The sequence below is a fragment of the Apteryx mantelli genome, chromosome 19 (genome assembly GCF_036417845.1).
Source record: "Apteryx mantelli isolate bAptMan1 chromosome 19, bAptMan1.hap1, whole genome shotgun sequence".
In the NCBI taxonomy this organism is placed as follows: Eukaryota; Metazoa; Chordata; class Aves; order Apterygiformes; family Apterygidae; genus Apteryx; species Apteryx mantelli.
The window spans coordinates 3743497-3770477 of NC_089996.1; the positions used below are offsets into that span (position 1 = coordinate 3743497).

At 47.1% G+C, this 26981-nt stretch overlaps 1 protein-coding gene across 2 annotated transcripts; it reads left to right on the forward strand.

Annotated features, from left to right (window-relative positions):
* Positions 1–816: 816 nt before the first annotated feature.
* On the forward strand, positions 817–25421 carry METRNL (meteorin like, glial cell differentiation regulator). Of its 2 annotated transcripts, none has more exons than XM_067308406.1 (4): positions 817–1104; positions 7116–7504; positions 23677–23736; positions 24459–25421. In XM_067308406.1, exons 1-4 carry the CDS (start codon positions 992–994, stop codon positions 24773–24775), a joined length of 879 nt encoding a protein of 292 aa, XP_067164507.1. In that variant the 5' UTR covers positions 817–991; the 3' UTR covers positions 24776–25421. The 2 variants fall into 2 exon arrangements, with proteins under 2 accessions (XP_067164507.1, XP_013816330.1); XM_013960876.1 differs by lacking the exon at positions 817–1104 and adding an exon at positions 2283–2359.
* The last annotated feature ends 1560 nt before the right edge of the window (positions 25422–26981 follow it).

Sequence of the window (26981 nt, forward strand, 5' to 3'; positions counted from 1 at the left end):
TTGAGAGGAAGATGTGCTGCCTGGGGTATGGAGAGCAGTCTGGGTGCAGCGGGATTTACACACGTCTCGGGGTTTCCCCGCTTTATTTTGGCCCAGATACTTTGGTCTTCGGGCTCGTTCACCTCCTGCAGTTTTCTCAAATCCTGGAAGGCATTTCTTTGCCTCTGGTGTCTTGCAGAAGGGTCTCTGCCACAAAGGGTTAACCATCCAAAGTCAACTCTGGACTAAACAGGGACATTAAACAAGACAAGGAATTATCCAGAGAGTGGTCATTAAGTGTTGGAGAGTTTTACAAATACGATCGAGTCCAAAGTACTTCCTGGTAAGTGGAGATGGGAGAAGATTCCAGCAGAATTATCCTCCCACGTCCACTAAGGAAACCGGCCCTGGTGGGGATGCTGCTGGAGGCGGGTAACCCACGCCAGCGCGGTGCCGCATCTGCGGCGCCCCTGGCACAGGCAGCGCATCCCTGCTGCTACCGCGCCAGGCCGAGCGGAGCCTGCTGCCGCCGCCGCCGGGCGCGGGGCCACAGCGGCAGCGGGGCAGCCCGAGCCGCGGGGAGCGGGCGGGACACGGCCGCGTCCCCGGGCAGGGGCTGCGACACGCCGCAGCGGAGGGCACCGGCCGGGCCGGGCAGCGCCCGCGGGGCAGCGGCGGTTCGCGATCCGGCGCCGCGTTTTGCTCGCGCAGCAAGTGCCGGCCGCGCTCGGGGGGGGGAGGAGGAGGAGGAGGAGGAGGAGGAGCCGCCTCTTGCGGGCGGCTCGGGGAGGCAGGGCCGCTCCCGCCCCTCAGCTGGGAGCCCGCAGCGAGCCGCTGCAAACTTCAGAGCCGAGCCGGAGCGGCGCAGCGCGGAGCCGGGCATGGGGTAGCCGCTCCGCCCCTGCTCCGCTCCGCAGCGCACCATGTAGCGCGCCCCGCGCATCGCTCCGCGCCGCCTGCACCGCGGGGGATCCGCGCCGCTCCGCTCCGCGCCGGGGGGGGCGGCGGCACCATGCGGGGCGCCCCGGCCGCCGGGCTCCTGCCGCTGCTGCTGGGGCTGCGGCTGCTGCTGGGCGGCGGCGCCGCGGCGCAGTACTCCAGCGACCTGTGCAACTGGAAGGGGAGGTAAGGCGAGGCGAGGCGGCGCCGGCCGGGCAGCGCCGCAGCACCGCGGGGCTGCCGCGGCCCCCGGCGCCGGAAACAAAAGCGGGAGAGAGACCCCCGGAGCGCAGCGCAGCGGAGCGGGATAGAGACCCCCGCAGCGGAGCGGAGCGGGGCGATGCCCGGCCGCGGCGGCCCCGCTCTGCCCTCCCGCCTCCTCCGGGGCAGCGGCCCCGGCCGGCAGCGGGGAGGGCGCGGGCTGCCCGCTCCGCGGCCGCTCGGCCCGGGGGGCTGCGGAGGAGGAGGAGGAGGAGGAGGGCGGTGCCATGTCCCTCGGCACGCTGCGAAGTTTCTGCCCGCGACCATCTTCCCCGCGGCGGCCGCGCCCGGCGGGGCGGGAGGCGGCGGCGGGGCGGGAGGCGGCGGCGGCCCGCGGCTCCCCGCCGGGACGCGCTGCACCTGCGGGCCGCCCGCCGCTGCCCCCGCCCGGCCCTCTGGTCGCCCCGCCGGCATTGCTCGGCCAGTGACCATCCTCCGGCATCGCCCCCCCCACACCCCTCCTCCTCCTCCTCCTCCCCCTCCCCCTCCCCCCCCGGTGCCGGGGAAGCTGCTCCCTGCGAGCAGGGTCCGGCCCGGCGGCTTCGCTCCCGGGTTATTCTAATTGCGCTGGTTGTGAAACCTCTCCAGGTCTCAAGTGTTTATCTCCCAAATTATCTTTCCTTTAATTGCTCGTAATAAGTTTAACGTGTGTGGTTGGGTCTGTGACCTCTTCGACTGTTTGTAGTTCGAAAAAGCTACTCTGCGAACAAGCAAGTGTGGCTGGATCAGGCTTTCTGCTGGCTTAAAAATAATTACTTGCAGAGCCAGCATTTTTGGCTCTATTATTCTGGTCAAATCTGAATTTCTTAAACGTAGAAGTTAGACTAACTTGGATCAGCAGGATGTTTTGGAGTAGGGAAAATTCAAAGTGGAGAAACAGCTGGACTGACTTTCAGCATAATAATTTCCTATCTGTGACAGCCTGAAACGCAGATGCTTGGTATTTACTTTTTTCTGAACTTTTTTTGACTCTGGACAATTCATGTGTGGTTAATCCCCGTGACTCCACTTGGAGGTGAGTCCATTTCATATGGACCAAGCCTGTTAGTTCTGGGGCAAACTCCTAATTGTGCTGTTTTGCTTTACCAAAAGAAAACCCCGTGAAAGCTGCAGCCTGGATGGGTACCTGCCGTGCCATCCCCAAGCGATGTAGCTGCAAATACTCGAACCTCACCACATGGTATTGCACTGTGGTTTTTGGTTTTTTGTTTTTTTTTGTTGTTTTTGTGTTTTTTTTTAAAACAAACCTAACAAAACCCTCTAATACTGTCTTGTTGGGTTCTTAGTTTGTGTCCCGTTTTCTCAGAGCAAGCGGTGACCTTCTTGTCACCTGAGCAGGGCTGGAACAAGCAATGGCTTGAGTACCGACTAAGGGGGCGATGATCGACAAAAAAGAACAGGGAGGGGAAAAAAAAAAAAGTGAAATAATCACTTCCTGTAACTGAGTTTGGGGCGAATTGGTGACGCAAGCGTGGACTCACCCGCCTGTTGTTGCTCTGGTGAGCCAAAGCACGGCTGCCAGTGGCGGCTCCGGGGTGATGCTGGCGGAGGCACAGGAGAGGAAGAGCTGACTTCTGCCGCGCGCAGCTCAGCCTGGCTGGTTTCAGTCGGGTGACGTGGTTCGTTCTGGAGTTCAGGTGGATGTGAGTCTTGGGAGAGGACAGAGCAAACCAGGCTGACTTTGGCCTTAGTGGTAGCAAACAGGTGCCATCAGAAATGCTGGCAGTGGTAAGGCCATTAAATATTGCCTGCTTTGTGCTAAAAGACTAGAAGTTTTTTTAAGAAGAAAAAAAAAAAAGTACTTCTATGTACCAACAAATACCATCTAATTAAATATTCAAGTGCGGATATTAGTGGCTATATGGGTCAAAAGGTATTTTTATGTGAAATACAATGTTTTGAAGTCATGTGGTTTTTTTTACCTTAACTGCTTGAAAAGCCTGTGAACTTAGATACCAAAATTTAATCCTTTTCTCCCCCCCACAGAAAAGTTCTAAGTTGCCACGTGCAGGCAGATTTGAGAGTCTAGTGATCTCCTATAGTAAGCCTGAAGGTGCTTTCTCACCTTTATATACATGTCTATATTAAAAGCAGTGATCTTAAAAGTAAAATATTCTGGATATAAACTTTTTTCCCCATTAACTTGTGGAGAAATGCCCAAATCCCATCCTATGAGTATGCCTCGCCCTTCCTGGGAAAGCTGATGCAATGCCCAGCTTGGCACCTGCAGCTGGAGCACACTCGCTAGGCTAGAGCAGCACCTTAATAAATAGCTTGAGAGAGAACTTCCAGAAAAGCATGTCCAGAAGAAAGCAGAAACTTCACTATGGTGTATGTCTGGTTATTACTCTTGCTGTAACTTCAAGATTTTGTATTGCAGTGACCTCTCGATGCTTTGAGCAGAAGGTCTTCTGCAAGATGCTGACAATGTGTCTTGCCTTTTTGGTACAGGCTGTAGGAGTGAGAACCCATGGCTTCTCCTCTGTGTCTGCTATGGGCTGGCTGTGATCTTGCATGGATCATGTTGTCCATCGGCTTGCCCAGCTGTAATTTGGAGAAAGTGCTCCTTTCCTTCTCTGTTTTCTTCCTGTCTCCTGAGAAGTTGCTGTGAGAGTAGCAGGGGGCAATTCATCTCTGATGTGGCTGATCCCATCCGTTGCTCTTGCCCTCCGCAGCAGTGGTAGTCCGGGGAGGTGTTGCTCTCTAGATAGGCATCCTTGATTAGATCCCCCAAATTAGGAGCTGAAGTTCCCTATGTTCACTGAGGGGACCTGGGGAGAGATGGGTGCTTCTAGGGCTTTTCAGCACGTCTGGAATAATAGCTAAAGTAGATAAAGAGGAATGTTCCTCCCTACACCCACTGCATCATCTTTCTCCTCCTTGAATACCACCTGTTGCATGTTGCAGCATAGCAGCTTCCTTCACAAGCACAGCACTAGCTCTTCCAAGGCAGACACAGGTGGATTGCTTGTGCAACTGGAAAGGCAGAACAGTGAGAGCCCGGTGCAGTGATTCAGGATGTTCGCAGGGATTGGTATGAGGAAGTAGTACTTGTTTGAGCTGTAAGTCCCAATAAACAGCACAGATTTGAGGGGAGGAAAGATGGCTCATCCATCACTGTAACCATAAAACGGCTGCTCTCTTTGCCATGTATTAAAAAAAAAAAAAAGCAACCCCCTCAGATGAACTTGCCCCCCCCCCCCCAAAAAAAAGCTCTTTGACCTCCCTTATTATATGGATATGGTGTGTCTTATGACTGGCTAGTGAGAGTTAAACACGATGTTAAACAACCTTTCATTGTGGTGACAGATGTCGTTTTGACAGAAAGCAAAGTGACAGGTTCTACTGGATGATGGTGGTTGCTCTTAAGTCTTAAGTAATGCTAGCATGTATTTTGAAATCTGCTTAACTTTTGAGTCATCCTTCATTATAAGGCTTAATGCGCACAGGTACTTGTGCTTGATGTATCTGTCTAATGGCATCACTCCTTGCCTGTGGGATTTAATTGGCTGTCAGAAGATAATTTCAGAGTCCACCCTGTTTTTTTTGGTTTGTTTTAGCAGCATAAACGTTTGAACAAAATGAATGTAAGGCTTTTCCTCTGGCAGAAGTGCACTGCCTCAGTGCTGTTAGGATCACTTGCAGCAGCAGTTTCGCTGCGGGAGTTCAGTTTTGCCCCTGGTATCTCCCTTCTGCGTAAACGCTGGGGCTGCAGGGTGCAAGCGGCCAGCAGAAAGCCCGAGCAGCCTGTGCCGCTCAGTCCGATGCCCTGAGTAGGAGCAAGTGATGTGCGTGGGTTGTTTTTTGCCCCCTTGCAGAGGGATAAGCTTCACACTCTGTGATATTACTTATTCGCTGCTTGCAAGTAAACAGACGTCGGCTCTGTTTTCTGGTGAGTGGCATCGTGCGCACGCTGTGGTGAAAGCTGATTTTGTGGACCAGATGTAGATTTACAGTCAACTTGAAATATCCTGCTGAAAGTTAAGTTTCCTGAACGTGTCAAGCACTACTGAATTTGAGGGCAAGAGACTAGAGGTCAAAAACTTGTCCCTCTGTTCTCCTCATCTGGGTTCTTGATGTGGCTTTCAAGATTATTCAAAAGCACATGTTTGCAGGCACTGTTATTATTAAATATGACTTTTTTTTTTTTCCTGAGCTTCCTCATGTAACCTCTATCAAGTGGGTCACACTGACACTCGCAATAAGGAGTCACGTCAGCAGTAAATGCAAACCATATGTTGGTTTGGGGTTTTTTTCTTCTTTACACATGGCTTCTTGTTACTTTCTAAATGCTGACTTGGATTTAAAACCTGTTCAGCACCTGAATATATCTTTGGGGTGGGGAATTGTGTGTTTGGAGGTTTCTGCTGAGAAACCAGAGCTTGATGTCATTACTTGCATATGTTCTGTCTTTGCCACAGATTTCCTGTGTAACCTTAGACAAGTCACTTAATCCGTTTTAGATTTTTTTTCCTGTCTTGGTTCCTCTGTGCGTAAATGGGAATGCTGTGAAGCTTGTCCAAAGTGCTGCAGAGCAGACCTGTGAGCTGGGTTAAAGGGTCTCAGGTTGGGTGGTGCTCTACAGGCACAGAATAAAAGATGCTCATGTTTTGAAACAAGTACACCGAGCCTGTAGGAGGAGGAGAAACAAGCTTGGTGGTGAAGTGATTGCTCGTACTCACCTAAGAGGTTTGTGACGGAACCAAAGGATTTTGACTAATGGTCTAAATACCCGAACCAATAAACCAGGCTTCCCACAACTCTTTCTTTTAACTTAAGTGCATTCAGCATGCAGTGTCATACTAGTGCTTTAAGTTTGCTCTGGGTAAAAGAACCCGTGGGGTTGGCTCCAGTATCAGGGATATGTAGCAAGTGTTGTTTAGAGTTGTCCTCAGTGGAGGCCAATGGCAAGGTAGCCATGGGCACAGCAGTTTGTTCCCTTTTGGCTAGCGGTGCACCCTGGCTTGTCAGCGTTGCTCTCCTGTCCCACCTCTGTGATCACCGGTCCTTGAAATGGCTGTCGAGGTGTTAATGTTTTGCAATGGTGCCAGCTTTTGTGGGTGAGGACACAGGACCGAAGGTGACCCTGGAAGGTGGTGGCTTGTGTGGTCGCAGTGGTGCCATAGTAACTGGCCACGTGTTTGCTTTTTGCTGTTTGCCTGCTCTTAGCCCATCAAAGCTGGGGAGTGAAATTATTAGCTCAGTTTAAACCTCATATTGGGGAAAGATGGGAGAACATGGGACATCCACCAAAGAGAGCAGCATAATTCAGTGCTTCCCCTGCTGTGGCTGGGGAGGGCAGTGTCTTCTCTCCTCTCGTTCCCCCCAGTCTGGAGATCGGGGCTGCCCAGTTGGGCTTGCTACCCTGCCTAGCAGGAGTGTGTGGGGCTGGGAGCAGTGTCCAGAGCATCCCTTCGTGCCGGTCCATGGGCTGAGTTTGGCATCCCTCCCAGTTTCAGAACCACTGGGAATATAGACTTGGAAGGGGAACAAAGTACTCGGGAAAAGGTGGAGTCCGATCCGCGAAGCCGGAGAACACGCTGGTTTAAGCCATCAGGAAGGGAGTTCAACCGTACGTGTCTTTCTTAGTATGTGCCAGGTCATTCGCCCCAGCTCAGCTGATGGGCAGCAACTGAGGGTGTAGTAATTTAATTGCTTTTGATCATGTGCTAATATCCTATTTAGTTTTGAAGTCAATTACTAGTGGTTTAACTTTTTCTTTTTGGAGACGATTTAAAATTGTCCTGTAATATTAAGGCTGCAGTCTTGCAAGAGAACAAGCACTTCTGACCACTGCTGAGCTCGCTTGAACTAATACTCAGTAATGTCATAAATTTTCTGCGTTTGCTGATGTGGCCCTTTGAAGGTTTGAGGTTATGGCAATCACTTAACTAGTTCTGCCCTTTCTCTAACTTCCCTTTCCTTTCCTCCCCCAGTGGCTTAACTCACGAGTCGCACAAGAAGGACGTTGAACAGGTCTACCTCCGCTGTTCGGAAGGGTCCATTGAGTGGATGTATCCCACGGGAGCGCTCATCGTCAATCTGCGACCCAACACTTCACCTGCCTCTTACAAACATTTGACTGTTTGCATAAAGCCCTTCAAGGACTCTGCAGGAGCAAATATTTATTTGGAAAAAACTGGAGAACTGAAACTCTTGGTCCGAGATGGAGATCGCAGCCCCAGTAAAGTCTATTGCTTTGGCTATGATCAGGGGGGCCTGTTTGTTGAGGCTACTCCTCAGCAGGACATTAGCAGGAAGATTACAGGCTTCCAGTACGAATTGATGAACAAGGGGATAGCATCCGATTTGCACACAGTTTCTGGTGAGTTCAGGGATATTGGTCATATTTTCATGTACCGTATTGGATCCATAACAGATGGCAGAGTGAGTGGGTGGGAAAGTGGCTGGGTCTGAATTTCATGTGCTTTTAAGGACATGTTTTATAAACAAGCTATTGCAGAAGAATTGATTTTTTTTGGGAAGCGGGTAATATAGGCTGAATTCCAAATGATTTGTTAAGGACAACATTGTGAGTGTTCTCCCCTTACAGGCACGGGGGGAATCGCAGGAACTGCCTTTGCCCTGCAGTGAACTCCAGCGTGAACTGGGCTCCCAAGCCCTGCTGTAACAGTTTTCTAACTACTTTTTAAATCAGTTTTTAAGACCCCACTGCATGTTTTGAATAATAAACATTTAAACAAGGAGGAACTCCTTTTCTATGGGTGTATTTTTTTTTTTCCCTCCTCTGTAAGTACAGCTACTTGCTGACCTAATTATTGTTTTTTTATCAAGGAAAATGGTGTGTTCCTTCCTCAGCTCTGCTGACTGCACATTACTGTGCTATGGCCAAACTCTTCAATACCATGACAGTGCTTTTATAGTACCGGCGTTGTCTCCTCTCTCAACCATTATGAGAAGCAAGTTTTGTAGGGGGGACTTTTAGACCAGCTAAAAGTTTGTAGGAAGGGGGAACGAACAAGCTGAAAGAGATCTTACAAGCCTGGAAAGTCTCATGCTAAATAGCAAGCTAAATACCTTTTGGGCACAACTGCTCTGGGTGTAATCTAATTATGCTAATGAATTAGACAGTTTGAGGAGAAGAATAACTAGCATTTGTGGCTGTTGATGGGAGGGAATGGGAAATTTTTAGATAGGCTGTACCCGATGGATGCTTCTTGTCCTACAGGATTGCTGGTAGCTTTTATCCCTGAAACCTGGCAGGGGAGATCTTCACTATGGCCTGAGGAACAGCAGATCGAGGATAGTATGTCCCAAATGACTAGTGAGATTTTAAGGTTTCTTAAGTGAGAAGGCCGTGGTGACAGCCAGGCTTCTCTTTTGAAATGGTATCGAGTGAAGGCAGTGTCACAGCAAGGGGGGAAGAGTCTTCATAGCACATTAGAAATGACTTTGCCTGGGGTAAAACCAAGCCTGTGCTGAGCCGGAGAGGCAGTGTGCAGGCCATCTAGATCCTGCGGCGCTGATGCTTTGAATGAGATACTACTTTATAAGCAGTGGTGTGGCTTATTAAACTGCATTGGGATTTTCGAGGCATTGCATCTCTAATCTTTTTTTGGCATAAATCATTGCAGAACTTATGTCCCCTTCTCTCCCCTCCCTTAGCTCCCTTCTACAGCAGGTTCCTGGATGTATGCGTTTGTGTGTTGGTGCATGCTGCCTGCTCTGCTAGCATTGAGATGTTGGCACACCAATCCAAATGTGGCACTTTTTTATTCAGATGTTAGTTTGCCTCTTAGCTTCGTGAGGCAGGAGTTGGCTGCGGGCTGATGCAGTAACCCCAATAACTGATAGATGGCGTCTTTGCCATTTAAACCAAAAAAAACTATACACACAACTGTTCAAGTTGCCTTCTTTGCCCATGCAATGTATGCAAGTTGTAGCTTAATATCTAGGGTTCTGCATTTTAAGTGGATTTCTCTGATTCTAAACAGTACAAGAACTGCAAAAGAAGCCGGGTACCTGCTGCAGAGCCGTGTCTGCAGTAAGATCATTTCTGCAAAGACGCTACGCAGAATGTCAGCTATGCAGTGAAATTCCACTGCAGAAGCCATTAAATACATTGTTTAATCAGACATTTGGAGAATGTTCCCAGACTCAGTGCTTCTTTCTTTGATAGGCTGCGAAGATGCGAGACATTGGCAGGCTAGCGAAAAGCAAGTCACTTAAACTTACCAAGAAAAGTCCTGTAGGTCCTGTAGGGTGTGGTTTTCTATTTTTTTTTTTTTAAGTTGAATGTGCTTTTACCTATAGGTAAAAATAACACCTGTCAGTGCTGTTTTTAATTTGCAAATTGATGTGGTTTTTCTCGAGCTCTGTTAAAATCAGTAGAGCTCGCTGCTGGCATACTTAAGATCACAACCCAGCACAAACTGCTGTGTTTTCAGAACTAAGTCCTCTTTGTTCCACATAAAATCTTGGAGATTTTTAAAAGCTGATGGGAGTTTTCTTCAGAGACTTTTCAGAAGTTAAATTGAGGACTGAATCCAATTATAGCCTTCCTCTTTGATAGGCATATTAAATCACTTTTTCTGACTGCTGTATTTTCAGCTGTAAGAGACACTGGTTGAATTTCAGTGCTGTCTTATAAACTGCGTGGTAGGTTATCTCCTTCATGCTCCAAGTGTCTTGTTTGGACTGAAGCAGCTTTTTAGGAGCTCACCAGCAGACCCTTCAGAGTCAGCTAGGGTTCACTATTGTATTTTAAATTATTTCTTTTTCTAGTTTTTGGAACCCCCAACTCTGGGAGGGCAGAGTAAGGGGATGAAAACGTGATGAAGATGCCATACATGCCTCTTTCCACTCCTCTGTCAGATGAGCACTTTTATTCTCCTATAAATATCTATATGTCTGGGGAAACTGCCAAATAGCTGCCTTGTGAGACTTCTAGAGAGCAATCTGTTTGGGCTCTTTGTAGTTCCTGGACCTCCGTTCTTCTGTAGCTGCTTCTAGTTTTTCTGTGAAACCTCCAAATAAATGCCCTTTATTGAACTGTTCGTTTGGAGAGGGAGTTCACAATCAATTGACTGAAATCACTGGTGGCTTCTTCATCAGAGAGGAGGCTCGAGTCAGAGGCAAATGCTGATCTTAAAGGAGGTGAAAACTGTATTCAAGGTTCTGTAAGGTCCAAGAATACTTCTGTCCTTTGGTTGCAACTTTGGCTTATGTTTTTTTGGCTGATGCAAATGGGAAGAGTGAGCCTGATCATCTCCTAGTTGCAGTTTGACAGAGCTCAGCATGGCTGGGAGCATGTGTGAAGAGCTGAGAAAGCTGTGAGATGCTGCTGCAGCTCGGGGCAGAGCTGGGCAGAGCAAGCCGGCGCACTTCCTGGGCTTGGTTCATGCCGGAGCACGTCTGATAGCAAAGGGCTAAAAATCACAAATATTGCATTGGTGGTTTTTTTTTTTTTTTTTTAAGACTGTAGCAAAGGGGAAAAGTCTATCATGAAAGACGCAGGTGTGGGGCTCGGTGCACTCCTTTCCTTGTGCAATAACTGCTCGAGCAATCACTACCAATTTTGCTCTGGTTTCCCTAAACAGTGTGTTTGTTTCCTGGTGATAATTATTGCACTCTGCCCTTGGTTTATTCGCTCTCCCTAACCTGGCACCCCAGCTCTGATTAAAGAGTATAAGTCATCTGTTTAATACTTTAATGACCTGTTGCGTCCTCAGAGCCCTGATATGGCAGGGTGCATCAACAAATCAGCAATGCTTGGCGGGGTGCCTGTGGTTTAATTAGAAAACCTCAAGTTTTATTAGTTTACAGTCATTCTTTCCCACTTAATCAGAGTCTAGCAAATAATTCAGGAGAAAACATGCATAGGTTCTGAACAGGCCTTTCCCCCTTCTCGGGAAGACAGACTGACACAGCGCGCTCTTATGATTTTCCGAATTTGGGGCGTTTAACCCTTTCTTGTCTCCGGGTTGGCATCACTCAACACGTTCTTTAAGGTTTCCCTAGCTGTAGGAAGTATGTGTTGTACCCTGATGTTTTAATCCAGATTAACATTTGGTGCAGAGTGGTTTTGAGCGTGAAATGTATTGTTTCGCTGGCTACTATCCTCCCACCATTTGGGGGGAAAACTGTACTTTCTGAGTAATGGGAAACCAGCGTCTAATGAGAGAGAGTTTATCTCCTGAGGTAATCCTAAATCTATCCAGTTTTGCTGAGATATGTGTTCCCCTGCTAGAGAGGTCTTCCACAGTGGGCTACCACCTCGCACAGTGTCGTGGTGGGCGAAAAGAAACCTGTGCTGCCCAACACCGCATGTCAGGACCCCCCAGTTCGGGTGCAGCTGGTGGCGGCTGCAGGTTCCCGACACTCCAGTGGAGCTCAGTGCACGCTGCTGCACATTGCAGTTTCTTAAACTGGGAACAGCAGCAAAGACAAGGGGACTACAGCAGTTGTCTCCGTTTTATGCAAGCTAGCTGACTGCAGTAAGGGTCACCTTGGAAATGCGGGCATCTTGATGGGTTCATTCTTCTCTGGATGCTCAAAGCGATGGGTCACTGAAAATGCTTTTGATTTCAGATTGGGTTTTGGATTCGACCCCTATATAATTCTCATTTACACTGATGGTCCATTGACTTCAGTTCATGTTTTTGGTAAGGCTCTGAGGCGTTGGTGTTTGCCCAACTGAAGAATTGAGGCACTGCGACATTTTGGCCAGAGGCCATTTGAGAAGCAGCAGAACTTGTTTAGGTTGGTGAATTCTGTTGATTTTAATCTTTTCTGCTTGCGCTGGAATAAAATGCCTTGGATCTCTCTTATACTAGCAAATAGGCAGAGGTTTTGGCAAGAGCATTGTTTGGCCATATAGCTCCTAAAAGTTTTCTGCATGCGATGACCCACATGAGCTGGGGAACCTGCCGCTATAGTGGAGTATGGGCCTCTTCCAGTCCTGGCAGTGGAGTGGGAAGCGGATGGGTAGGCAAGCTCGTTGTATTGAATTGCTGTGAAAAGTATGAAGCTCTGTTGAGAATGGTTTGTTTTTCCAGAATTTCAGCTTCTGCTAAACTAGTCTGAAACAGGAATCTGTAGGTCTGACCTCACTTTTTGGAAAGGAAGGTAAATTCTGCACCCTGTCCCCCCCCAAAAAAAAAAACACTTTATTTTGCTACCTAAAGTCTGTGTTTGAGGAACGTTGCATCCCAGCTGTGGACCTAGCTTTATGTAAGCTCTGTAGTTTGCCTTTCCCGTTGTGTGCTCATGCGGATGTCTATGATTTGGGCATGAGAGCTCAGGAGCTAAATTCAAAGCACTTTCCTTGCCCACCTGTGTTTGCATGGTAAAGAAGTCAAACGTTAACAAAAATGTCCCTTTATCTTGATGGCATCTCCCAACTTAGTGCAGGTTCTAGTAACTGTTTTCTAAGTTTTCCTTATTAATGCTGGGTACCTGGCTGAGCATATTTATAGATAGGAGGTACAGCACTGAAGTGGCTATCTGAAAAACAAAGCAAAACTGGAAATATCCAGTTAACTAATTAAGAACAGTATCCAGCTATTTCCTGTATGCTGTTAATTCACTCGCCTGAGAAACCTCAGATTGGAAATTAAGAAAGCCCCTAAGTATGTGGGCTGTGCCAGTGTTTCTACTCACAAACAGCTTTCTGAAGCACCTCTTCCAACTGCTGGTCCTTCCTTTCATGGGGTTTGGGTTTGGCAGAGGTGAGGCACCGGTTTGTCTCATCTCTGTGTATATTGTCCCCTGAATGCGGTTGTCACCCCAGCCGGCTGGCTCCTAATGGCATGCTTCCCTCTGGTTGCTCCCAGATGTCCAGCTTGGTTTTGTTTTGCTCAGGGCTTGAATGTGCTGCTAATCTTTGTAGTCCAAAGCAGCAGATGTGGTGGGGTATTTTCACTTCTTGCTGAAGCAGCTTTGCTTTTCGTAGGGAGCAGGAAATTGTGGCTGGCACACCTCCTATCTGCCAAGGTATTTGCAATGTGGAAACTGTGGTTTGGTCCCCTGTGCGCTTATCGCCAGTGTAAGCGCAAGAGGTGATGGAAAGAGGCTCTTGAAACACTTAAACTGAAATTCCCTGCGACCTTTATGCTTAGGCCAGGTTCTGCTTGAGTCATTGCAGCCATCGGAGATCTTTGAGGCTGCAGAGCTAGGGGGGCAGCACCTTTGCGCCGCCGTTTTAATGGTTATCAGGGATGTGTATCCTCCTCAGGATATGAGGAAAATGATTTTGTTGATATCCCTTTCCGGTTTTCTGCACTGGATAAAACTCTTGTGCCTCTTGGGATTAAGTTGTGTTATGGGGGCGGCGGGTGGGAAATCCAAGCGTGGTCTGTTTTGATTTGCACAGAACAGCAGAATTTATGTAGCGCTGCTCCAACCAATTGTGAAATGCATAATGAGCCGCAAAGCAGCACATGGGATCTATTCTTTAAGAGTGAGTTAATGCTGTCTGGGAGGCATGTGAGGTAGGCTTTCCGGTGCAGCTAAAAAGTTTGCTGTTGATTTTCATGTTTTTTTATTTTCCCCTAAAAAGTCAACAGCAAGTTTTAAGCCAACTTACCAGAAAACAGCTTTTAATGCAGTTGCTCAAAATACACCACCCGCAATTATTGGCCTTATGAGGGACCATTTTCACACTAGTGCTCTAGGATACCTTATTTTCTGAAAGTTTTTTGTATGCCCACCCTCTCTGCAGGAAGGTTTTTCTTAGTATCACTTTCATGTCTTTTTCTGATATGTAGAAATGCTATAAAACTAAATACAAATGAGTAAACAAAATTCCCTAGACCTCTAGGTGTTTAAAAAAGCACATTTTAAGAAGCTAGTTTTTGAGGGGATATCATTGAACTGGGTGTCATGGGTCAGCATTTAAATTGATTGGGCTGGCTGCTGTTATAGTAGGCTCTGGAGTGGGATTAATTTTGAGGCGCTAGGAACCGTTTCTAATTATTCATGTGCCTGAAGTGGACCAGATTTGCAGCAAATGATTGACTGCAGGGGGAGAGTTTGAAAGCAAAGTTTTTTGGGTTTCTGCCTGGGTTGAAATGACTTCACTGTGCGCTTTGCATGCACTGGTTATACACGTGCTCTGCTTCTATGTTCTTAAATTGAGCGGGGGTGACGTTTTTGGGAATAGGAGGCTCAGTCGGGTTGGAAATGTTGAACAGAGAAGCCATCTGCTAAAAAAAAATGAAATGGGGGGGATCTGCTAGATAAATCTCTTCCCCCCCCCCCCCTCCAAAAATGAGTTGGACGGCCATCCCCCTAGTCCTGGTGGTCCTTTGCTGTTGCTGGGCCCGTCGTCCATTTTTGCAGAGAGTGGGTGAGGCGACAACGGAGCTGTGATGATAAATACACAGCTGCAGGGGAGAGGGTGTAAGAAAATAGCTTATTTTTGCTAGACTGGCCACGAAAGCCGTTAGCTTATTTCTCAACTCAGCGGGCAGTCGAAGCCAATAAGCAGTCAGGTGTATTGTCCGGGCAGCTGGGGTTCTGCTTCGCGCTGACCTTTACGTAGGGCGGAAGATGGTCCCACGAGCGGATCTGCGATCCAGCCGAGTTGCTTGGCAGTCTTTAATAACGCTCCGTGCTTGCTTGGCAAAATTGTTTAGTTTGCTCATTCCTGAGGCTGGAGTTAAAGAAGGGGTTGGGAGGGTGGGGGAATGGCATTCCTCTTCTTGCCCCCTTTCTCCCCCCTCTTCCCAGAGGAGTAAGAAACCTACTGAAACGTGGGCCAGGGTTTTCCTGTGTTAGGGCCTCGATGTGCAGCAAATCTCTTTAGCCTTAATCTGTTATTGAAGCCAGAAAATGCACGCTGTAATATTGCACAGATACTTGGAGGGCACGCTGGACTTGAGGCTGCCGTTCAATGATATGTTAAATCTGGCATTGGGATGCTTAATATTGGGTCAAAAAAGCTGCAGCCGTAGGACACCCAGCTCTGATCCAGCACTAACTTCTGCTGCTGATTCAAAGTTGTTCAAGGATATATATATATATATTTGTGGCTTCTGTGACTGGACTTTTGACCACCTCAGGTATCTTCCTGCCCCACTCTGACTCCTGTATGGGATTTGGACGCTGACTCCTCCTGCAACTGGTATCAACTCTGCAGGGAGGGGCACAAATACAGTTGTCTGTGCCCTTTCTGCAGCAAAGCTGTGCTGCCGGGAAACTTGGTAAAGATTATTAATGCTGGGATATGCACGTGGTTTGCCATTGCCTTAACACCTCCAGCATCGCTTCCGTTTGTACAGCATGAACCTCTGCCCCCGCAGAACTGTTGGTAGCTTTACACCGGTTTCAGCTGGGTATAAGCCAATGTGAGAAGTTTAAGGCAAAAAAATGCATCAAACAGCTCACTGGGTTGGATTTAGCCCTGATGTAGCCCTCTTCAAGAATGGGCTGATCATACAAAAATGGTTTAAAAATGAAGGCTGGCTTTGTTCCTTCAGAGTTCTCCCACATCCCGAAAATAATGTGATTTCTAGAAACAGGAAGGCGAAGGGCCCGTGCGGATGCGCATGCAAATGCGCTGCTTTTGGTTTGTTTTGTTTAAGACTCACTTAATCTCTGGTCTGTCATTACCCCACTCTCAGGGTTTAACTTTAACCAGCCACTTGCTACTTAATTCTAGTGCGCTGGCTCTGTCGTGGGGTGCGTTAATGGGCCGAGGAGGTGGCGGTGGGGAGGGGGGAAAGGGTCTCTGCGCGGCGGCTTTCCAGCCTGGCCGTCGGTGCCGGCTCCAGCCCCGCGCTGTGCCGGCGGCAGGGGCACGGGGAAGCTCTGGGGCTGGAGCCGGCTGGACTGCACAACTTCCCCAGCACGCAGGAGTGAAAACCAGCTACTTTTCCATTTTTGCCCTGCTGGCATTGCATGCCAGCTTAGCTGAGCGCTCTATTAGCTGTGTATCAAAACCTACCCTATTGCTTTATCTTCCCCTAGATGTGGCATGACATTTTCCTTATGACAAGAAAGAAATATTTTCCGAGTGAATTTTAGGAGGGGATAAGGCAAGCAATAAATGTCCCACATCTTGCATCCACTCGAGCACATTTATCTTGTGCGGAGGCAGCAGTAGGTCTGAGGAAGGAGAGAGGCGTCCTCTGCGGGATAAACAAATAGATTTTTTTTTTTTTTTATGGCCTTCTATTGGTGTACGGGAATATGTACTTGCAGAGACACATTTTTTGCTTGCTTTGCTCTCCCTTTTCTGGCACGATCCATGCAGAAGGAGCTTAACTGAAAGTCTGGCCTGCTCGGTAGGTCTTTTGGCCACGATCCGTTGCAGGCTTGACTGTAAGGGAGGATTTTTATAGGAGCGGTGTTTTAATGGCTAATTGTAGCAGCTCTGCCGGGAGTTGGCACTGATCTCGTTACCCTTACATTGCTGCCCACCTGAGCAAGGCCGTGGTTTGCCGCGGGATCGCGGAAGCCCGTGGCCCGGGAGCAAGGGGCAGAGGGCCAGGGTAGCTACCGAGACCGGCTGACCGCGCGGGAGGCAGGGAAGGGAAGGGAGAAGGTGTTTGAAAAGGGGCATTATTTTTTCCTGATGGAGCAAGAAGCGTTCCCAAGCAGGGCTGACCGAAAGGTGGCTCAAAGATGAGACACTTCTCAGGATTTCTCCCGGCTTGGCACAAATTATGCATGGGCCTGGAGGTGTGCTCTAGTACTGTCTAATGCCGCTTGAATAAAAACTGCTCTGCTTTTTCTTTTTAAACAAATGGCTGTTTGTGTTGCTAGCTGACCTTTCAGCTCATTTGTTAGGATGGGGGCTGCGTCTTGGAGCAGCAAAAAGGCATCGACTCTGCAACCCCAGCGGATCCTTACGGGCTCTGGAGCTGCTCAGCCAAGTTTCATTTTGAAAGCTGTTGCAAATGGAGCTTGCCTAGTACCGAATCTTTTCCTCAAACTGTTTACATAAACAGTTGTCTTTGATACTTAGGACTTTAATACTCTCTTGGAAGACGTTTCTGTGAAAAGATAAATTTCTGGTTTATGGTCTCTTGCTTTAACGTTTCTCAGAATGCAAAGGTCATCGCGTCTCTGATGGTGAGGTTTACAGCCTGTTTTTTTATTCTTTCTCTTGCAGGAAGGAAGTGGTATTAACTCTATTCTCTTGGCACAATCCATGCCACAGCGTATAAAAGTCTGTGTTTTGTTAAACTTATTTGCAGGCTTAAATTGTTCTTGGCTGGATAGTCTGTATTTTCCAAATCACTTCTGAAAATTTGTGCATATGTGCAAGTTGAAGTGAATGTTAAAAATGAGTTAAGGCAAAGAATTGGAAGTGATGCTTTCTTTTCTGTAGACATCAGATCACCCGTATCCCTGTGTCAAGTGAAGGGGCCAGGGAGAGTCTGTACTGCAGCATCCTGGTTTTGGTACAGCTGTTGAATCACTGTCTTGTCCTGTACCAAATATTGGGTGTCTTTTGGCTATAGAAGGAGGGAGTCTGAGTTTTATATCCTTGCTGGTGATCGGATTGTTCTCAGCTGCCTTTTTCCAGCCAGCGCAGGGGCTCAGATTAGCTTTCTAGCACAGACGAGGATGAAAACTTCTGCCTTCAGAAGAGCACTAAACTGTCTCGGTATGTTATTCACAGCATTAAGCTCGTATTGGTCTAAGAAGCACGCTCCCCCTGAAGCTGTGTCCGAGGGTTATTGAGCCAGGGATTTGAGAATAGCACGAGCTCCACCGTTGGGTTTGCTCCCTGGCTTGGCGTTCTTCTACTGACACGCTAGGAAAACTGCAATGTTTGCAGAAAGCCATGTAATCCTATCCCATCCAAAGACAGGAAAACCCTGTAAAACAAAAGAGCGATGAGAGAGCTCCTCTGTGTGTTGTGACTAGGTGTCATTAACTTCCACCCCAGCTGTGGAGATGCTCTGTTTCATCTGGCCACGTTTTCTCCATTTGCATGGCTGCAGGTATTATGTTAAACACAGGTGTTCTGGATGCAGCTCTGTTGACATGAGCTCACAGCTAGTATGTTCATTTTAAACTTAAGATGCATTGGCATGCAGATGCCCTGATGTAGTTTTAGGTGGTGTTTCAGTGTGGGGGCTGTGCATGTTCTGAGGCTGAAATTTTTTGGCTCACTCAGGAAGAGCTCTGAGGGAGTGAGAAAAGTTGAAAGTATGTCTAGAACAGGGATGAATAGCCTAGTAAACCAGAATGGTTATCAAGTTCTTGCCCACCTTCATGGCAAAGTAGCAGGTCTTTTTGTTTGGGGTATGAGCTGTGAGAGGTTCGTTTCATGGCAGAAGTGTCACCTCCTTCAAAAGGAGGCCTGGACAAACTTAAGATGAAACAAGAGTTTATTCTACTACTTAATTAGTGGAAGCAAGATAAGGGCAAGACTTTTTTTTCTTGCTCATATGATGTTTGTCCGTAAACCCATGTCCCCTAGCTAAATCATGATCCAGTAATCAATTGAGCCTTAGTCATTTCTACTTAGGACTCAAAAAAAAAAGGCACAATCATTGGAGAAACCACATCTCTCTTTTTATAATCTGCTCTCGGAAGTCAATGCTTTGCTTTTCCAGGAAGGAGACTCATTCTGTGATGCCCTTTCCAGTATGGTTGCAATTACAGACCTGCTAACAAGAATTTGAAGGGTGGTTTGTTGTTTTTTTTTTTTTTTTGGTTTGGTTTGTTTTTTTGTTCCATATGAACTAATGCTGATGTCAGGCCAGAAGCTTTTATCCTGGAGACTGAGGTCTGTTGTGTCCCCACACTGGTACAGCTTGAGGTGTTGCAATATAGACTGGCTTAGGTTAATTAACCTGTTCTGGGAGAAGACCAGTACCCATTTGAATGTCTTCTGCTGAGCTGCCGGCAAGAAAGGGCTAGTCATTTTAATCAACTGATTAAAACCTATGACTAACAGAAAATGCTCCAACCCTACTTGGGCCTCGCGAGTAGGTTTCAGTACTTAAGATGTCTGATTGCTCTTCAAAGGATTATTCAGAAATAATAATGTGTGGGTGACGTACACTACAGGAAGCTAGAAGCACAAATAAACCAGCCGTAAGGTGCACTCCCCCACTATCCGCACCTCTACCACACCGCACACGTGCACGCAAGCTTCTTAATAAAACCAAAGGGTATTCCTCGGTAAAGTGGTTTTCTGCAATTACTTTGTGTTAAACGTTTTCACTTCTGCTTCAAGGGTGTCTCTCTTCCTGTCTCTGCTCTCAGCAGTGATGTTGTGAATTCAGCACAGCCTACCTAGAGCTGTAGAGCAGAGGGAGAAAGTCATTTTGGCTCAGTAAATGGAGCCTTGATATGGTGCATAAGGACCCACAGCCCGGTTCGTCCAATCTTTTTCGTAGCTATGGGGAAGCATGTTGAGCAAAATGCAGGACAGACTGGGGATTTTTCTTACTCAGGTGTTGAAAGCTGGTTCTGGGGTAAGGTAAGCTTGGGCCCTTGTGTAGCTCTTTGCACCTGTGTAAAATCAGCAGAAACACAAATGTTCCAGGGGAAAACAGAGGAAGATCAGGCCCATTTGTCTGGTTTCTATGATGTCTACAGTCAGAGCTAGCGTAGGTGGTTTTTAATGTGTCCTGCAGGGAACTGTCCTCCTAAACCATGACTTTGGCCCTCCAAATAGCCCCCATCTCCTGTTTCCAGAAGGTAGAAGGGTTGCATACAAAGTGCAGCACACCAAAGGAGAAAGCACTGGAGCTGTGTTTGCGTGTGCACTGAGGTGTGTGTACGCATACCCACAGCTCTCTAAGTGGTGAGGAGCCTCGTGCTAAATCGCAGCATTAAAGTTGCACTTAAATCCATTTCCCATACTGGAAGAGTATTGGAGTACTCCTTCTTGGTGGCTGAGCTGGGGACCTCCTGGAGCTCATGGCAGCTTGCATTTCCTCATGACAGTTCCTTGGCGCATGTCCCTCTCTCCTCCTGCGCGTTTCTGCCTCCCTGCGGAGAGGACCAGCAACGGGGTGGACAAAGCTGTTGGCCAACAAGTGCAGTCTATTGTTAGTATCGCCGTGTCCTCCTCAGTAACATCAGGTTCAGAGGGCAAATCGCTCAAAGCAGCTGGGACATGACTGCTAGCTTGTGAGGAATGATGTAATTACATCTCCCTCTGCGGGGAGGTGGAGAGAGAGGCCTTTGGAGGCCCTGGATTGGGGGGGTGACGGGAGGGGGCTGCCTCAGGTTACTTCAGGTCAGGATACTGTCAAAATCCATCAAAGGCATTCCCAGGAGGGTCGGCAGCCGAGGTGCACAATGCAGACATTATGCCACGAGCTGTGTAGTTGAGTTGTAGGCATCTGGGCTTTAGAGGGCTTCAATAAAACGTTGCCTTTTTCTCCCCCCTCCCCCCCCCACTGCTGTATGAATTAAGGCTCTTTGGCTTATCAAGTTTAAAGGAATTAGAGCAGCTGACGTTGACGTTGTTAGTGCGAGCTGTGCGCCTTGCTCTTGGACAGGAGAGCCTGGGCAACCCTCAAGACGTCGCCAGCGAGCGGGGCACCCAGCACTGTCCCGCCAGCGTGGCAGGCTTGTTCAGTAACTGTGCGCGTTTCCTCCGAAAATGGGCTTCCTCACTGTCTGTGCGTCTGCAAAACGGGTTTCTTGCAACTTTGGTATGAATAAGGATGGTCTCTGTTTCATAGTTGGAGTGCGTGTCATTTTGGCCTACTGATGGAGAAAACATCTGCCTCCCAGTCTCCAGAGTGAATTAGTGCCGAGCTGCACCTAAAATTACTAACTTGTGGCATAAACAGCCAGATTCGTTTATGGCTATAATTCAAAACAAAGCATGGGCATTGACTCCTCCTTTGGATTTTGTTTCTTTTATGAGACTGTATAGGAATGAAGCTTCAGGTGCAGCAAGTAAATGCCATTTGCTTTTTAATGGTCCATTTACTTCGGCAGTAATCCTTCACAAGTTGCTCTCCATCTGGGCTCGCTTACCTTGTTTTTGCCACTTGTCAGATATATTTGATCCTCTGAGAATGCAGATGTGGGATTTATTCCACAGAAGAAGTTTTCTGCTCTTCGTACGGCTGGCGTTGCCATGATGGGTGTCGGTAAAGGCTTGCTAAATAAGCTTGCATGCCACCACAGTGCTGTGAGTCAGCATGGATCTGAAGGAGGTTTTAAGTAATGATCCAGCGTGAGCAATACTGAGTGCTTTTAATTTCCTTTCGCATTTAAAAAAAGGATGTAGGATTTTGCCTAGAGTCCACAATTAAAATGATTTGATTCCATGTGCATATGGACGTTTGTTCATTTGATGTATTATAGTGTTAGCCTATTTAAATGGAAGGGACCACTTGAAGTATTTTGTTTTTCATCTTGAACGCTGGTGCTTGTATTGTGCTCCTTCTGAGAACAGAAATGGCTTAGTCATGCTGTTTTTTCAGTTTTCTGATTGGGTTGGAAGAACTACAGAGATGTCTGGTCCAAAACAAAACTGTTTTTGCTCAGACTTAAAAAGGCTGGGATGCCTTTTTATTATTAGATCTTTGCAGAATAAAATATGTGAATTTCGGAGTCTGGGACTGTGGATTTCAGTGATGTCCAACAGTTGTGCTTAACTTTTGGACTGCCCACATGAAAACTGGGTGGAACTTATGTAGTTTTGCAGGTTACCTCCATTTTCATCCTTTGGTTGATCTAACTTGGGTCCTGATTTGGGCAGAGGGAGGCAGTGGAAGAGGGGAATATTCCCTGGATGAATTTGAAAAGCATCATGGATGAAATGACTCCCCAGTAGGATATCACACAGCTAATATAACTTTCTCTGTTAAAGGAAGCTTGGATATTTGTTCTAGTTACCAATCAAAATCTCTTGCATCTAAAAATTAAGAAATCTTTAGACTAACTTTTTTGTAGTACTCCAGTTATGTCCCGGCTCTCTATTTTTCATGATATTACACAATTTCCCAATTTTCCCCCCCCAAAAGAGGTGAAATGGTATGGGGGGGAAAGAAGGGCAGTGAAGGCTGACTCATTTCTAAAGGCCATAGAGGTATTCAGGCTTGACTAAAGGGAAATGCCCGGCTGATCAGATGCTTTAGCAAAACTACTTTGTCTGTTCCTCGTCTCTTCTCCCAGAGCTTTTTAAACTTTTTGAATTATTCCTTCAAATACCTCTGCCCAGAAATGTGCATTTTGCACTCTCTTTAATCCTATTAAACAGCGTATTACACTGTGTATTAATCATCTGACTGGAGCAAATCTGGTGGATTTGGTTCAATAATCCTTCTTTCTGGATCACTGCCTTTCTGGCACCTTAGAAAACATAAGAGATTTGCTGTGTCTTACGTTAAAGAATGGCTTGTGCTGTCTAACAGGGGAAGGCTGATAGCCGAATGTCGCAGGAACCGGCTAAGCTTTGTTTAGACTAGTTTAAATGTGCTTCTTAGTGCAATGGATAAACTTCTCTGGGAAGCGGGTGGGGGTGAGAGGAAGGGTGTGGCTATTTGGGGATCTGGTAATTAAGTATTTTCAGATGTTAAGATTCAAAAAAAAAAATTTTTTTTTTTTTGAGGTGGCAGGAGTGGGGGTGACTTCAATTTTGGGTTTTTCACGGACAGTCTGATCAAATAAGCTGTAGCTCTAATGCTTAGCCATGTCTCCAGCATGAGCTCGGCTTTGCTGTAGAAGCCGGCGGCGGTGTTCATCCAAGCAGAATAGCATGCTTGATAGGTTTTCATTTTTCTGACTGATGGGCAAGCGCAGCTTCCAGTGAAAGAAGTGGGTGCTGAGCCTCCAGTGGACAGACTTAATTAGCATCACTGGGCAGGGCAGACCCTGATAGTAAGCAAATTCCTGAACTCAATAGGGTATTATAGAAACATCTGTACTGCAACTACAGTACCTTCTCCTCTGAAGGAGCTGGCTGAGTACAAAGAGAGCCACATTCTTGCATTGATTAGATTAGTGCAGATATCCAAATGTTTCCAGCAGTACAGGAAATGGTCTTTGTACTGCTTGAGCTCTAACAGATACAGGCTCGAGTTTCCGCTTTGCCTTGACGCCCTCAAACACATGCGCTGGTTTCCCCCCGCCTCGCCTTGCCTCCCCACTCTGTAACCTCCTGTATCTTTGATGTGGTGATAGACTCAATGGCTTGCGAAATAGCCCGACAACGCTTAATAGAAATTGTAAGGAAAGAAGTTCTGCCGTCAGAGTTTAAAAGGTGCATGATTTTCAAAGCCTTTTTGAGAGCTTTGAATTTACAGCATACCGCACTACAAATGTGCCCCCTATCAAAACATGTTTTGCATTACGCACAGTGAGCGTGTGGGGTGTTTGCTGTGTAATATATCCCAGGAGGAGCATTAAAGAGAGCCATATTTCTACTTAATTACAAAAATCTCGCAGGGGATGGGGTTAGCCTCAGCTGCTTGTAGTGTTATTGATGTCTGTCAGGCCTTTGGACCACTTGGCCCCCCAATTTTTTGGTTAATTTAAACATAAGCTATTTATTTACCATGTTAATGTTCTGGTCCCTTGCTAACTCTGACCCTTTCTCTCCAGCCCCCTGCCGACCATGCAGTGACACAGAAGTCCTCTTGGCTGTCTGCACTAGTGATTTTGGTGAGTTGTTTCTCTTCCTCCCCACTGTTGCCTCTCTTGACTGTGGCTTCTGCTGCCAAACCTCCATAAACAGTGTTAGACACCTACTTATGCTTGGCAACTTCCACCAGCAGTAAGTGCTGGTGGATAATAAAGAGGATGTGTGCATGGGACAGGGAGGAGAACAGTTTTATAGGACACAGTGTAAAGGACCACAACACCATGTGCTCAGCTGGCACTTTCCTGGGGTGGACAACGAATGACCCAGCAACCACAGTGGAAGTGGGGAGGTCAAAGACTTCTTGGGGGCATCTAGGAGAGGCCTTTACTTGCTGCCCTAAAATGGACTGTTGACAAAAGATCAAAAGTTCAAATAGTTCTCTGTGCTTCCCTTTTTGAAGGGGATATTAATACTAGCTGGTCTTGCTAATGTCTGCAGAACAGAAAGTACATTGTCAGAGAGCTCTAAGCATGTATCTTGTTGCTATAACTCTCTATTGTGCTATTTTTCTGATGCAGTTATTTTTGTATTTAAATTTAATATGTGAGTGCCCTTTGCTGGGCTCATGCTGGAGGTTACAAATAGAAGCTTAAGCCTAGAAATTACAAGGGACCAAAGCCGGGGCTGTTGTAGGGAAATCTCTTCCCCTTCAAGCTTCCTCGTTACATGGGGCTGAGTTTGGACCCAGCCCTTCCAGCACGGTTTTGGGTAACCCTTCCTTATGTCCTTTCTCTGTTTCCAGTTATCAGAGGCTCTATTCGAGATGTGACCAACGAGGAAGAAGAGCAAGAATCCATAATACACGTCGGCGTGAACAAACTTTACAGGCAGAAGAGCAAAGTCTTTCAGCTCACAGGGGAAAGTGGGAACTGGCGAGGACAAATAAAGACCCTGCTGGAGTGTGGGGTGAGACCAGGAGACGGAGATTTCCTCTTCACAGGACGCATGCACTTTGGGGAAGCCAGGTTAGGCTGTGCCCCTCGTTTTAAAGACTTCCAAAGGATGTACAAAGAGGCAAAAGACAAAGGGCTAAACCCATGCGAAATTGGCCCTGATTGAAGCCCCCTGTTTGGCTGAAGATCGCTTTTAGCGTTTGGCCAGGAATATTTCCTTTTCCTGGCCCTGGTGAATACTCTCAACAAAAATGGTAACTGAAAGCATGGACAGATCTGGAGTGCAGACTGAGACCCTGCAGGACACATCTGGAGCCTGCGGTGCTGTTATACTAATGGAAGCAACAGAGGTACGAGCTCAGAAGGCTGCCAAGCAAGCAAGGCTGGATTTTTAACCAATCTTGTCCTTATGAATTAAGTTATTCTATTTTTTTAGTGTCTTCCTTAGGAAAACAAACAAAGAAAACTCCCATGTCTTAATAAAAACAACCCAAATGAAAGCCAACATGCCTTTGTATCTTTTTAATACTAATTTTTAAAAAAGTCTTAAGCTGATGTAGCATGTGGTATGGTGTATTCTGTATAAATGGCCGAGAATGTGATAGAACACGGTAAACCATCTGAACATTGATGCTTTGTAAAAAGCTTGGTGTACAATTCAAAGTTGTTTCTTATGACAGAAATTTATGGAGCCAAACTCTTGTGTGTGTGTTCTTTTTTTATTTGAAAGAATGTACAATCGCTGCCTGCAATTTTTTGTCCAGGCTGGCAAATTCTTTCCATTCCAGAGAAATAAAGGTCCCTGGATTTGACATATGCTGTTTAAAATCTTTATTTTGTCTTCTCTGTAAGGCCTATCTCTGCTAGTCCAGATGTGCCCATAGATCAATTCTGGGCTGCTCACTTATTTTGTGGCTTCTCTGAGCAGGAACCGAGTTCCTGTGAGGCATTGGGAACCGCAATATTTTTCAAAGGGGAAGCAGGATCTATTTTTGGAGATTTTTAGACACGTGTCCGGGCAAGGCTCTAAGTGTTCTCGTCTCAGATGCCTATGGGGTTATTTTGGGAACGGCTCCAAAGAACAGGCTGCCCCTTCATATTTAGCTTGAAACTTTTATTTGTGCTGGCTGGCAGCTCTGTGGGAGGTGGATGCTCCTACCTGCCCGTGGGTCCCGAGGCAGGCCAGACTCAGTCCTAGCCCACTGTGTGTGAAAAATGAGGGGAGGCTTTTGCAGGCAGTGTCCCATGGGAGGTACAGGAGCTGTCCTGCCTCGTTCAGTCCCATCATTCCTTATGAACTACAATATATTACTTTATTTTATATTACCTTCGCAGTGCTACTAGGATTTCTGAACCTTTGCTCATGTTTCTTCTTCAGCACATCCCACTGCCCCCAACTTTTATTTAGGCCATCAGCTTCTTTAAGGAAAAAATTTTCCACTCAGCGACTTTTTTCATCCTCATCCCCCAAATCTTCCCTTATGTAATTTTTGTTTCTCAAGCTCAGGGCGGGGGGGTCAGTTCTGTGTTTCTCAGTGAGGCTGGTCTGGAGTGACTTGGAGACTGGTCTTGTGTGGGTGCAGGAAACTCTAAAAAGGATGGAACAGAGATGGGCTGTGAGATTAGGGGTTAAATAAACAGGGTCCTATCAAAATATTAACCTGGTGTGATACAGAAATTCTTCTGAAGTTATTTACGTAGACTTCTCCTAGCAAGACTTTTTCTATGGGCCTACTGGAGAAGTCAAGTTTCTTTTGGCCCATGCTAAGAAGATCCTAAGAGATTTCAGAGGAGCATGACTACTTGTGCAAAGGCCTCTAAACCTGTTAATATTTAGCACAGGTCTATCTGCTGCCTGAAAAGTACACCATCAGCACTTTGACCCTGGCTGCCTTGCGACCTGTAAAATAATGTCTTATTCTGTACCTTTCAAGGTTTTCCCTGTCCTACTTTGGCTTTTAAGAGAAATGGGTCAGCACTGGTGGATGGGGGGATTTATTAGTTCTTTGTCTTCATTCTGCCCCAGCTCTTCTCCTGCTGGGTTGCTTCCACTGCACGGGATCCCTACATGGCTGGGCTCTCTACCAGTTTTGGTATCTGAGCCTAGCTTTGCTGTAGGCTACTAAAAATGATTCTGTGATTTAGCACTGAGGTAACTCCTGAGTAAATCTAAGGGGGTGTTTCAGAAGCCCCAAATCTAACCTCTCTGCTGTTCTGTTTTATAAGCTTTTTCCAGCACAGAGTGGCTGTTGGCAGGATGTGGAGGGGAGAACAATATGTTCCTGGAATTGTCTTCAACCTGCCCACTCTCCTCTTCCTATGTGACACGGCAGGAGAGAGGGGAAGAGGCTGAATTAAATGTTCAGCCAGTA

Bases quoted from the DNA above. Each gene is read 5' to 3' on its own strand.
- METRNL (XM_067308406.1), top strand. From the start codon at position 992: ATGCGGGGCGCCCCGGCCGCCGGGCTCCTGCCGCTGCTGCTGGGGCTG. The intron at 1,105-7,115 runs GTAAGGCGAGGC...TTCCTCCCCCAG, and splicing joins CTGTGCAACTGGAAGGGGAG to TGGCTTAACTCACGAGTCGC. The intron at 7,505-23,676 runs GTGAGTTCAGGG...CTTTCTCTCCAG, and splicing joins CGATTTGCACACAGTTTCTG to CCCCCTGCCGACCATGCAGT.